Raw genomic sequence first — 14,219 nt, 5'->3', positions numbered from 1 at the left:
TTGAGCCAGAAATACCCTTTTTGTATCAGAAGAATTACCCCTAAACATAATACCATATGACATAAGCATATGAAAATATTCGAAGTAGACTACTTTTCGCGTTGAAGTGTCACTTATTTCAGATACTCTTCTAATGGTAAATAAAGCAGCATTTAGTTTCTGAACAAGATCCTGGACATGAGCTTTCCACAACAACTTACTGTCTATTCGAATGCCTAGGAACTTGAACTGTTTTGTCTCGCTTATAATATGCCCATTCTGTCTGATCATAATTTCGGTTCTTGTTGAATTGTGAGTTAGAAACTGTAAAAACTCTGTCAAACTCTTTACGCAATATCATGTCTTCCATTTCATCTTCATCTACATCCTCTTCTATTTCCATAATATTGTTCTAAAATAATCCTTTCTGCTTTCCCTTCTTTGCTTAGAACTGGGTTTCCATCTGAGCTCTTGATATTCATGCAAGTGGTTCTCTTTTCTCCAAAGGTCTTCTTAATTTTCCTGTAGGCAGTATCTATCTTACCCAAGCGATATATGCCTGTACATCCTTACATTTGTCCTCTAGCCATCCCTGCTTAGCCATTTTGCACTTCGTCTGGATCTCATTTTTGAAACGTTTGTATTCCTTTTCGGCTGCTTCATTTACTGCATTTTTGTATTTTCTCCTTTCATCAATTAAATTCAGTATCTGTTCTGTTACCCAAGGATTTCTAAGAGCCCTCGTCTTTTTACCTACTTCATCCTCTGCTGCCTTCACTATTTCATCTCCCAAAGCTACCCATACTTCTTCTACTTTATTTCTTTCTCCCATCCTTGTCAATCATTCCCTAATGCACTCCCTGAAATTCTCTACAATCTCTGGTTCTGTCACTTTATACAGGTCCCATCTCCTTAAATTCTCACCTTTTTGCAGGTTTTTCAGCTTTAATCTACAGTTCATAACCAGTAGATTGTGGATAGAGTCCACATCTGCCCCTGGAAATGTCTTACAATTTAAAACCAATCTCTGTCTCACCATTATATAGTATATCTGAAACCTTTCAGTATCTTTGTGTGTACAACCTTCTTTTATGATTCTTGAACCAAGTGTTAGCTATGATTAAGTTGTGCTCTGTGCAAAATTCTACCAGGCAGCTTCCTCTTTCATTCCTTACCCCCATTCGATATTCACCTACTACATTTCCTTCTCTTCCTCTTCTTACTATTGAATTCCAGTCACCCATGACTATTAAATTTTCGTCTCTCTTGACAATCTGAATAATTTCTTTTATCTCATCATAAATGTCTATACAAGGGCGATGTTCTTGAGGACAATATTATGGAAACGGAAGAGGATGTAAATGAAGATGAAATGGGAGATACAATACTGCGTGAAGAGTTTGACAGAGCACTGAAAGACCAGAGTCGAAACAAGGCTCCCGGAGTAGACAACATTCCATTAGAACCACTGACAGCCATGGGAGAGCCAGTCCTGACAAAACTCTAGCATCTGGTGAACAGGATGTATGAGACAGGCGAAATGCCCTCAGACTTCAAGAAGAATATAATAATTCCAATCCCAAATAAAGAAGGTGTTGACAGATGGGAAAATTACCGAACTATCAGTTTAATAAGTCACAGCTGCAAAATATTAACGCGAACATTTCTAGCATTTGTAGACTTAGAGAAAGCGTTTGACAATGTTGACTGGAATACTCTCTTTCAAATTGTGAAGGTGGCAGGGGTAAAATACAGGGAGCGAAAGGCTATTTACAATTTGTACAGAAACCAGATGGCAGTTCTAAGAGTCGAGGGGCATGAAAGGGAAGCAGTGGTTGGGAAGGGAGTGAGGCAGGGTTGTAATCTCTATATTGAGCAAGCAATAAAGGAAACAAAAGAAAAGTTCGGAGTAGATATTAAAATCCATGGAGAAGAAATAAAAACTTTGAAGTTCGCCAATGACATTGTAATTCTGTCAGAGACGGCAAAGGACTTGGAAGAGCAGTTGAACGGAATGGACAGTGTCTTGAAAGGAGGATATAAGATGAACATTAACAAAAGCAAAACGAGGATAATGGAATGTAGTCGAATTAAGTCGGGTGATGTTGAGAGAATTAGATTAGGAAATGAGGCACTTAAAGTAGTAAAGGGGTTTTGCTATTTCGGGAGCAAAATAACTGACGAGGGTCGAAGTAGAGAGGATATAAAATGTAGACTGGCAATGGCAAGGAAAGCGTTTCTGAAGAAGAAAAAATTGGTAACATCGAGTATAGATTTAAATGTCAGGAAGTCGTTTCTGAAAGTATTTGTATAGAGTGTAGCCATGTATGGAAGTGAAACATGGACGATAAATAGTTTAGACAAGAAGAGAATAGAAGCTTTCGAAATGTGGTGCTACAGAAGAATGCTGAAGATTAGATGGGTATATCACATAACTAATGAGGAGGTATTGAATAGAATTGGGGAGAAGAGGAGCTCGTGGCACAACTTGACTAGAAGAAGAGATTGGTTGGTAGGACATATTCTTAGACATTAAGGGATCACCAATTTAGTATTGGAGGGCAGCTCAGAGGGTAAAAATCGAAGAGGGAGGCCAAGAGATGAATACACTTAACAGATTCAGAAGGATGTAGGTTGCAGTAGGTACTGGGAGATGGAGAAGTTTGCACAGGATAGAGTAGCATGGAGAGCTGCATCAAACCAGTCTCAGGACTGAAGACAACAACAACAACAACAACAACAACATGTCATCAATCTCTTCGCCATCTGCGGAGCTAGTTCGCATATAAACTTGTACTACTATGGTAGGAGTGGGCTTTGTATCTATGTTGGCCACAATAATGCTTTCACTATGTTGTTTGTAGTAGCTTAACTGCATTCCTATTCATTATTAAATGAACTCCTGCATTACCCTTATTTGATATTGTATTTATAACCCTTTATTCACCTGACCAGAAGTTTTGTTCCTCCTGTGACCAAAACTTCACTAATTCCGACTAACCTATTCATTTCCCTTTTTAAATTTTCTAACTTACCTGTCCAGTTAGGGGATCTGACATTCCATTCTGCGACCTGTAGAACGCCAGTTCTCTTTCTCCTGATAACGACGTCCTCTTGTAGTCCCCGAAATTCTGAATGGTGGACTATTTTACCCAAGAGGACGCCATCATCATTTAACCATACAGTAAAGCTGCGTGCCCTCTGAAAAAATTATGGCTGTAGTTTCCCCTTGCTATCAGTCGTTTGCAGTACCATCACAGCAAGGCCGCTTTTATTAGTGTTACAAGGCCAGATCAGTCAATGATCCAGACTGTTGCCCCTGCAACTACGGCTGTATCGCTGAGGCATAGTAAACATAAAATTGTACAGGGATACCGTTTGGGCCAGATGCCTTCCTGGCGTCTAAGGATGTTAACTGTTTTACAATTCCAGATACACTAAACACTATCTCAGCCATCCTTGCGTGTGTTCAATAATTGAAAGGGGGAATGGTGATGCAATTCTGTACCGTAAATGAGTTTTTGAAAGCTAGGTTTAGAATTTCGGTCTTCTGTTTATCATCTTCCGTTACATTGCCTGTACTGTCTGCAAGAGAATTTGTTGCATTTGTAGAGTTACGTACCACCAAATTTTTTGGGGGTTATTTTTAGAATCTGCAGATAAAATATTGCTTTCATTTCACATAATTTCTGTTTGTCAGCAGGGCAGTGACTACGTTTAAAAGGACTGTGCAAAATTCTCTGTTTTCTTAGCAACTTCGTAATATATTTGTTGAGCCGAGGTGGATCCTTTCCCTCCCCTAAATTTTTGCTACGTCCACATGTGTCTAGCACATGGTGGACAATATCTTTAAATTCTGGTCAAAGGTGCTCAATATCTGTGTGTCCTGCGGTGAATTCTTCGAGCTGACTATGAAGATAATCATTAATGACACTTTTGTTTTCCCAAACAAGAAAACTCTACACTGTTTATATATAAATTTCCATTATTTAAACCTTACAATGTTAAAGGAATTAAATAAGACATCAAAATCGGGTTCCAGCAAACCTGACATGCACAGAATAGAAAGACATTAAGTGAACAGCCATGTTACTTATCTTAGTAGAGCTGAGATAACTAGTCATGCTATGGGGTTAAAGATTTTTCAGAAGCTAGTACACTAAATAAAGAATTACAGTATGGCAAAGCTGCTAAACCTCTGTGCAAAGCAAGAGTGCTTTTGTATGTGGACACCACTTCAGGAGATGACCTGCTATGTTTAGGTTTCATAGAATTTTCATGATTGTGTCAGACAAGCAAATGTCAAGATGGTTTCTTGATGGAAAAATGGAAAAATCCTGTGTTATCCCAGAGAGAGAGAGAGAGAGAGAGAGAGAGAGAGAGGGAGGGAGGGAGGGAGGGAGGGAGGGAGGGAGGGGGGGGGAGGATGGTTTAGGAAGAGGCTGATGACCTCTACTGATTTGAGTTTTTTTTAATTGATCCCAGAAATCATTGTGTATAATACTGACAAGAAGTGAAGATTTAGATTTTGCTTGTTTTGTTGCTACAAATACTTTCAATATCTCGAGTAATGTTATGCAATGCCAAACTTAACAGGTCTTTTAATAGAAGTGAGGAAACTGACAATGTTAAAGTTTTATTTGTAGAAGTATTGGTCATCATAAAAGTTGCAGATGATTGTATACAGGAAAGAACTCATATACAGAAAGATATGCTCCTGTAAAGTATAGGATAACCTTTAAACACAGTGAGACTTCGGTCATAGGATATGGAATGTTGTTAATATGGAGCAGTCAGTAACAGTAATGGAAGAGTGTCTTAAGAAATGGTTGTGATGATGAAAGCAACTCTGGAAATTGTAGTAGGTAGCTGATAATACAAGTAGTCAAGAAGTGTCAATTGAAAGAGAGAGAGGTCAGGAATAAACGAACCATGTAATTAATTTGAGCTATAGAAATTAGTTCACAGTGAAATAAGATGCTGATTGACTGTTGATATTATTGAAGAGACGGAGATTCAAGCCTTAAGAAACAATGAATGGTAGAAATCACTAACAACATGAAAATGTTAGGAAAATAAAATGTGAGAAACTAATGAGACCTCCTTGGCAATAATGGGCTTTTTGCTGGGAATATCAGATCAAAGTGAAAAAATAGAATGCGTTTTTTTTTAATCAGGGATGTCAATGTAACTATGGAGTGTACAATGTAGGTTGAAGAAAGGTTGTTATAACACATTCACTAACTTTGCCCACGCTCAACAAAACTATCATCTTCCAACGTAACCTGCATGCTAGGCAACACAATAGTGCTGCCATTAATTCCTCATTAAAGCACAGTCCAAAATACCATTCCCCTCAGCTGATCCAAATCTTTACTAGACCTATATAGGTCTAGTAAACAGCATGGTCTAAGCCACCACCTACAAATTACATATTATAAACAAAACAAGACTGACATCTGAAATGGAAACATCACAGACCCCACTAACATGTCATATGACATCAAAATTCAAAGTAAATAATGGAAAGTCCAATTTGGAATAACAACAGTGTTGCCAAATGGTAATTGCTATTCACCACAGAGGAGGCGTTAAGTTGCAAACAGGCACAAAGCACACTGAAAAGACTTGTGAACATTTAACTTTTCAGGCATGAGAGTTGTTCTTTGGAAGTAGGAAACACATTCACACAAGCACAACTCTCACGCACATGGCCACTGTCTCTGGCTACTGTGGCATTCAGGCAACAGCTAGATCTGAAAAAAAATATATTGTATACTGTTGTACAGTTACAGAGTGTGAGTGAGTTGGAGTCCATTTCCAACACCAACAAAAATTTCTTTAGTTTGGGAATCTCCAGAGTATACTGTTGTGAAAGTAACAAACAAACATCATGATATTGGAAGTGGTTTAAGTCTAAAGCTGTATGCATTTGGTGATGTGATGGGAAGGGGGGGGGGGGGGGGGTGGTATGTTAGAGATCCCATGAACGGTGGAACTTGCTGAGGTGGGGTGGCTTGTATCCATCAGCTACACGGATTGCAATGCTGCAGGTGCAACCACAGTACTCCACTCTCCCAGCTGTTGTCAGGTTTTGTGACTGGTGCCACTACTTCTCAAACGAGTAGCTCCTCATTTGGCCTCAGAAGCTACCAACAGCACTTGGCAGATCCATATGGTGACCCATCCAAGTTGTAGCCAAGCCCGGCAGTGCTCAACTTCAGCGATCTGACAGAAACCAGTGTTACCACTGCGGCAAGACCATTGACCGAAAGGAAATACAGACATCTAAAATTTGTAATGAATAGAGAGAACAAAATGGTTAAGTAGGAATGGCTAGAGGAGAAGTGAATGGGTGTAGAAGTATGTGTAACTAAGGAAAAGACAGAGCTTACCCGTGGTAAAATTAGAAAGACCTATGGAGAAAAGAGAAGCAGCTGTATGAATATCAAGAGCTTCGGTGGCAAGCCATTACTAAGCAACGGAAGGGAAAGAATGCAGAGAGGAACTTTATTAGGGAAATGAACTTGAGGACGATATTACAGAAAGAGAAGAGAAAGTAAGTGGAGATGAGATATGATATTGTGGTTCTGGAGACATATAGGAACATGCAACACTGCACTGATCTGATGACTTACCCTACAAATAAATTATAGAAAGGCAAACCCATGTTATAGCTTTTGTAGATTTGGAGACAGCTGTTGATTGGAATACACATTTTAAAATTTTGAAGTTGTCAGAGAGCAAAAGTTTACTTACAACTCGTACAATTCGGGAGGACGACGGTTCAATCCTGCGTCCGGCCATCCTGATTTAGGTTTTCCGTGATTTCCCTAAATCGCTCCAGGCAAATGCCGTGATGGTTCCTTTGAAAGGGTACACCCGACTTCCTTCCCAGTCCTTCCCTAATCCAATGAGACCGATGACCTAGCTGTTTGGTCTCTCCCCCAATCATCCCAACCCCAACAACTCGTACAGAAAACAGAATGCAGTTGTAATTTTAATCTATTCCATATGTTATTTAATCTGTATATTGAGCAGACTATGAAGGTTGAAAAGAGGTTTAAAGTTCCGGGAGAAGAAATAAAAGCTCTAATTTCTGCCAGTGACACTAATTCTGTTAGAGTTGCAAAGGACTTGGAAGAGCAGTTGAACAGAAAGTGTCCTGAATGATTGATATAAGATGAATACCATCAACAGTAAAAGAAGGGAAATGGAATATAATTGCATTAAATCTGGCAATGCTTAGGAAATTAGATTAGGAAATGAGACTTTAGAAGAAGTGGATGAATTTTGTTATTTGGTCAGCAAAATAACTGATGTTGGCTGAAATGAAGTGTAGAGCATATAAAATGCAGACAGACAATAGCAATAAAAACATTTCCAAAAAAAGAGTAATCTGTTAACATCTGATATAAATTTAAGTGTTCGGAAGTCTTTTCTCCAGGTATTGTGTGGAAGTGAAACATGGACGATAAAAAGGATTTCAGACAGGAAGAAAATAGAAACTTTTGAAATGTTGTGCTATAGAAGGTTGTTGAAGATGAGGTGAGTAGTTCAAATAACAAATGAGGAGGTACTGAATCAAATGAGAGGAAAAAAGAAGCTTATCACAGAAGTTTACTAAAAGAAGGGATAGGTATCCGTGTACTGTCCCATGAAGGTGTTGTCAGTTTGGTAACGTGTGGCGGGTAAAAATTGTAGTGAGACCAAGTCTTGAATAAAGTAAGCAGGTTCAAATGGATGTCGTGGAGATGAGATTTGCACAGTATACACTAGCATGGAAAACAGCAAAAAGATAAGTCTATGGACTTAAGAACCCCTATGACAACAATGAGGGAAAGCTGCTTTCCAAATAGATACCTTTATTGTCTTCTTCTGTGGAGCATAACCAGTTTAGCACATGTAGTACTATTGTCAAAGCATCCATCAGCTTAATGTACTCAGTGGAGGTTTGCATATTTTATAATACAGATTTTCTGAATTTACCTTGAAGATCTAGTTACATATAATAAAATGTGTATGATATATGGCCCGAACATAGACCTCAGGATACAGATAAATTTGAGATTACATAAATTTTTATTAGTCATATTTTAATAACTCTCAATATATTTTCGCTTTCCAGTGTAAACTGTCCCCACTCAAAACCTGGTAACAGTCTTGTCAATAATGTAGCCCAAGGTCCAGTGTAAACTAGACCTTGGGCTACATTATTGACAAGACTGTTACCAGGTTTTGAGTGGGGACACCATAACACTAAAAACTTCACACTATGATTTTCACTATGTGAACGAACCATCAAAATCTAGTTTTTTCAGCCAGGTGACATGTATTTCTACCTAGAATTATATGTTCTTAAACAGGATATGCTCTAACAGGTGAGACGGTAAGGATAGCTGATTAGAAAATAGTTTTTCTATATACCCTCACAGAGAGAATAGTGTAAATTGTAGTTCGAACAGTGTAACTTATTGTCTCAAGCTTGCGCTGCTAATTATATGTTGTGGCTGTGTTTCAGACAAAACACATTGACATTCATATATGTGCCGTCAGATTTGTCCTATAGAAGTTTATAGCTGTTATGGGATTCATGTTATTGCAAATGAGATAGTGCAGTTGGAATGCTGTAATTGGATTTCTGACTAAGCAAATTAAAATTATTGATTTAACAAAGTTGATTTATTTTTCCCTGCAAGCTCTGTCATATTTACAACAATTTCAAATTACTTGTGGTTAAACTGTAAAATTGCTACTGCATGACCTAGACATACTGTGTGTCAGACTAAGAGGTGAGATGTGTGTTTAAGTTCCTTGTCCAAACAGTGCAAAGACTAACATTCATCAGTTACGAAATAATGAAGAAATCCATATATCAGTATTCTTGTAATAGAATGAAGTAAATAAAAAAATTGCAATTTTTTGGTGACTGGATTTCTTTTATCTGAAGATACATTTTTCTTAAACTTTCTTCCCATTACAGATGTAAATATGCCTTCTCAACATGTTCTGTGCGATATGGTGAGGACATTGATACTGCTTTGAAGATAAAAGAAGCTCCCCAAGTTGACAGTAAACGTGCCTTAATGAAACCAGAAGAAGTAGCGGCCCGAAAACACCTCGAAGGCTACATCACTGTTGACCAACCGGTAAGAGCTGGTGACTGAAGAGTTACTGACATTTAAGTGTTCTCAGTAGCCAATTTATAATATTTTCAGTACCATCAAATGGGGTGTAGTTGACTGAAAAGGTTAGAAAAAAAAACATTTTATGTTAAATAACTACATATTAAAGATAATTTTTAGTTATTATATTTACAGTTTGAAGTTTCATAATTTGTGACAGTAACTAAATATACGACATTCTGAGTCTCTGTCTGGGTACTGATTGTTTTCAGGAGGACTGGATTTTATTTTTAAAAATGAGCTAAAACTTTTATTCATGTGACTGGCATAAAACAACTCGTGTGTATGGGTCTTATGTATGTTGTGCATTGACCCTTCATAGTGACAAGTTAATTTTATACTCAACTATTTATAGACACATGAATAAAACTTTCCAAATTCTGGGTGGAATTGGAGTGAAGCTGTCTGTCTTTTCTCGAGCAGTTGTTCAGAATGTCATAAAGCAATTGGTTTCAGAAGGAAGGAACCTGTAGAAGGATGGTGAGGCCAAGTTGGAGGTAAGAAATTCCTGGAAGGTGAGAAGTGGGTGGGTTGGGGGAAGGGGGGGTCATGGTTGAATGGTGGCATGAATTGGCAGAGGTAGGGTTTAATGTTGGTATTAGATTGCCATTGCTTGGCTGGATTGGTGTCAAAGAAGTGTTTCCATTGCAGGGAACAGGAGAAGGTGAGCAGGTCTTTGAGAAATCCAGCCTATTTAGGTGTGGGTGTGGGGCTAAAGGTGAGGCCTTTGGATAGGACTGAAACTCCTGTCAGGCTGAGAGTTTTGGTGAACAGGTTAACAACAGTGTTACGGGAATGTTTCAACTCTTGATTTTGTGGAGTGTTGGTAGGGAGTTTTTGGGGATATGGCAAGTTGAAAAGGTCAGCTAGGCAGGCTTTGGGTGCTATGAGGAGGAACACTGTCGGTAGGATAGGGGTTGCATGGTGGTGCTTGCAAAGGGAGCAGAGATGGTGCCTGACCTTTTTTTTCCTGCACCAGATTTGTAAAGGCCAAGGACTGGCAGAATGTGAAAAGGTGAAGGTCATTGAGAAAAAGAGGATTGTGATCCAGTGAAAGGAATTTTTATGGAGAGGCCTTCTGGGAGAGATTCAATGGTTTAGGCAGCATTTAAGAAACATGATGTGAGACTGGGTTTTAGTCAGGGAAAGGGATACTTTTCTGAACTGGTACATAAAGAGGGAGCAAGGGATGGCATAGGGGGAACAGGAATGACATAGAGGTGGGGTTGGTCTAAATAAGGTGTTAGATTGCTGTAAGGGGAGCTGGATAAAAGAAAAATCATGTAAAAAATTTATAAATACATGCAAAAATACACACTCTTTCTGAATTGTCTCCACACTAGGTTCAGCCTTCCCTGTTCTAGGAAGATCACAGATGATCCCGGTTTCCCTGAACTTCGCATACAGTGTCCTGATGCTTTTAAAATTTGGCGTCTGTCTATGGTATGTTATCTGGAATTTTCACTTGGCTGTTTTTGGTGATTGTGGGTCGTGATACCAGAGGACACTTTTGGCTTTCTCGTGTTTCGAGTACAAGTTTTTTTTGCAAATGGTGCCTGAGCCCCCTGTTGTTAATGTCACTTGGCCCTGAAACAAAGAAAGTAAAAGTAAGTACATATGTACGCAAAAACTTAATATATCACATGCAATTCAAGATAAGAAGTATTTGTCTGTGTGTCATATTTTATGCCTTATGAATGTTTGTGATCAGGGAAAAACTTCTGGGAACCCATTATAAACAACATAGTAGATAACATCGGAAGTTCTATGAGGCTTTATGTGGAAGTGCTGTTGTATGCAGAGAAGTTGCGACATTGAAAAATTGTAGCAAATTTCAGAAAGACATGCAGAGCATCGATGCTTGATCCTAGGAGCAGCAATTGGTCTGCAACATAAACAAATATAAAATATTGTGAATAAATAGATAGAAAGACCCTTTATTGTATGATTACACAATTGCAGAACAATTACAGGAAGCAGTTATTTCCATAAAAGATCTAGTAGCATGGAATGATTAGAAGTGGAACGGCCACATAAAATTAATCAAGATTAAGGTTTATGCCACACTGAGTGTCACTGGAAGAATCTTCGGGAAATACAGTCCATGAACAAAGGAAGTAACTTACATTACACACACTCGACCAGTACGTGAATATTGCTCGTTCAGTATGGGGTCTGTACCAGATAGGACAAATAGAACACATAGAGAAGATTGAAAAAAGATGAGCATGTTTGATTACAGGTTTATTTATCAGTTGTGAAAGTGTCACATAGATGCTCAGCTAACTCCAGTGGCAGATGCTGCAAGTCAGGCATTCTGTATCACAATATTGTTTACTGTAAAGTTCAGAACACATCCTTTCCTAGAAGAGTTAAACAGTATATTAATTCCTCCTATACATATCTTGTGAAATGACCATTAAGATAAAATTAGAGAGAGAGGTTTACCTGCTATCATTCTTTCCATGAACTATACACAACTGGAACAGGTGAAGGGGAAATGACGCTGGTACACAAAGTATCCTCTTCCAAAACTTTAATGTTGTTTGTGGAGTGTGTGTGTAGATGTAAAATATTGTATTTTCTTGTCAGTAGAGAAGCAGCAACACCTGAATGGACCAGTCAGGAGAGCTCAGTGGCTTAAAATGTGGGCAGGTCATTGGATGTCACCTGAGTAATAGCTCTATCAGGGACATTTCAATCCTCATGAAGCTGCCCAAATTGACTGTTGGTGATGTAATTCTGAAGCGGTAGCGTGATGGAATAACCACAGTTAAACCAAGACCAGGCAGAGCTCATGTACTGCCTGACAAGAACATTGAGCTTTCCGATGGGTCTATGTAAAAAAAAAAAAAGCATAAAATCAGCAGAATAAATTACTTAAGAGTTCCAAAACGCTACCAGCAGATCCATTAGCACTGTGACTGTGCGTAGGAAGCTAAAAAGAATGAGGTGTAATGCTCGAACAGTTCCTTATAATTCACACATTTCTGTGGTCTGTAGTCAAGCTAAGTGACACTGGTGGTGGTGGTGGTGGTGTAGAAGTGATGCCACTGGGCAGTGGACAAAAGGAAGGGCTTTTGTTTGATAAATTCCTGGAGAATATTTGATGTCATAATGAATGCTGCCAACAGTGAAGTACAGAGGTCTTATGGGATTATGGTGTTTTTTGTGGTTAAGGTTCCCTTATTGAAGTTAAGACAACACTGAATGCAGAAAGGTAGGAACAGATTTTACAGCCATTGTATACTGCATACAGTAGAGAAAGAGTTCGGAGATAATGCAACCTGTCATCAAGCAGCATCTATGAGGCAGTGTTTTGTAGGCAGTAACAATCCTAAATTGGAATGGCCTGCTCAACAGCCTCGATCTGAACTGAACGAAACAGTTTAGATGAGTTAAAATGTTGGCTTACTCCAGAACCAAGCATCCAGCATAATTTCTTTTACTATTTTCAACTCTGAGGAAAATTGGGCTTTCTTTCTTCCACAGACATCCAGAACCCTCACTGAAAGTGTCCGCATCAGAGTTCAAGCTGTCATAAAGCCGAACAATGGATACACCCCACATTAATCTCTTCTAATAGTTGTCCATACGCTTTTGATCAGATAGTGTGTGTCGCAACAACCTTCGGGAGTAACTGTGATATACAGTATGCTGAATGTTAGATCCAATTAATGTGGCTTGGATGGTGTACATCCTTCTTAGTATTTCAGTTTTAATACTTAGCACTATACCTTGCAGAACATCTTTCAGCACACCAAATAACTTACAGGAAATGAATCTTCATTTTCCAAGGTTACAACAATGCAAATTCGTGAACTGGAGAAATGATTACTAAAGCAAGTATGAACAGAAGTTCATAGCAAGTAAATAGTGTTGATGACTTTATAATTTATCATTGATGGGTAATTTGTTATGTTTTACATGATACTATACTCATTTTGCCTGGTTTCACATATTTGGAAGGAGGTAACATTGTCGTTTGTGTCATAGTTGCAATACTTTTATGTGAACCAACTTTTCGTCTTCTAATGCTTATTTGTTAATGAGTTATGATCGCCTCAGAAAGAGTGACACCAAATTCTTCTGCTTAGAAGCATTAACAAGCACTTCATTTATGTTGAACTAGTCCAGATGAGTGTGGCTCCGTCTTGTGCACCTGTAATTTTCATAACATCATGTTGGAGTGAGACTGAGCTCACAAATAGAAATAACTCGTCTCCCAGTTGTTTTAGTTGACTGGCAGGAGCATCAATACCCAAAAATCTAAATGTGTCAGGGCATCTAGTGCTCCTGATTGTATTGTATCTGGTTTAAAAGAAAATGGTAGTAACAGAACATGTCCTTTTAAATATAAAGTGCGTATCATCGTAAATAAAATGGAGGGAACATTTGAAAAGCTATTGCCAGTTTATATTTATAAAGCAATAGGTTGGTTAGCTGGAACATTGAAATCTGTAAAAGGGCTGTGAAATGCCATTTTACTAGTTGAAGCAGTGACAGCTAATCAAGCAGTGCAGTTTCTGTGTGCCAGTACTCTACATTAATATATGTGAATTCTGAAATATGTAACAAATCAAATTACTGTGGTGGTGTCATCAGCTGCTTTTGTGTGTCTGCCAACATTAACAAATTAAAAAAGTAATTACGGAATAACCAAATGATGGAAGTAAGACATAATGAGACGCTGGAATGGAGAAGTGAGAAAGATTGCCTTTTTTATGTTGGCATTCAGTTTGCCAGTACCGCAAAGTATTTGCAGTTCAGAGTGTGATCATCTTGCCGCCATGAAAAACACTAATGTTTGAATGATTACCAGCCCAGCTCAAGTATCGTATCCACGAATCAGTGTCCTCTGTTTTGCAAAAATATAAAACTAGTTTTGCTTCTTTGAACTTTTTAAATATCCTTTGTCAATTACATTTGGTAATGACCCCATACCAAGCAGCAATACCCTAGCAGAGGACAGACAAGCAAGATGTAGGCACTCTCTTTAGTAGATTTGTTGCACATTTGGAGTATTCCTCCAGTAAAGTCTTTGGTTCACCTTCC

At 38.4% G+C, this 14,219-nt stretch overlaps 1 protein-coding gene across 1 annotated transcript in view; it reads left to right on the top strand.

The window, feature by feature from the left end:
- The window catches only part of LOC126272076 (NADH dehydrogenase [ubiquinone] iron-sulfur protein 4, mitochondrial), a 44,070-nt gene that overhangs the window by 7,767 nt on the left and 22,084 nt on the right, over positions 1-14,219 (top strand). Inside the window, exon 2 of the mRNA XM_049974629.1 lies at positions 8,963-9,128. Coding sequence (XP_049830586.1) covers positions 8,963-9,128 — 166 coding nt within the window. The remainder of the gene's footprint in view (positions 1-8,962; positions 9,129-14,219) is intronic.

Source organism: Schistocerca gregaria, chromosome 5 (assembly GCF_023897955.1).
Source record: "Schistocerca gregaria isolate iqSchGreg1 chromosome 5, iqSchGreg1.2, whole genome shotgun sequence".
Lineage (NCBI taxonomy): Eukaryota > Metazoa > Arthropoda > Insecta > Orthoptera > Acrididae > Schistocerca > Schistocerca gregaria.
The sequence above is the reverse complement of the archived record's forward strand: the minus strand, read 5'-3'. Positions and strand labels throughout refer to the sequence as shown.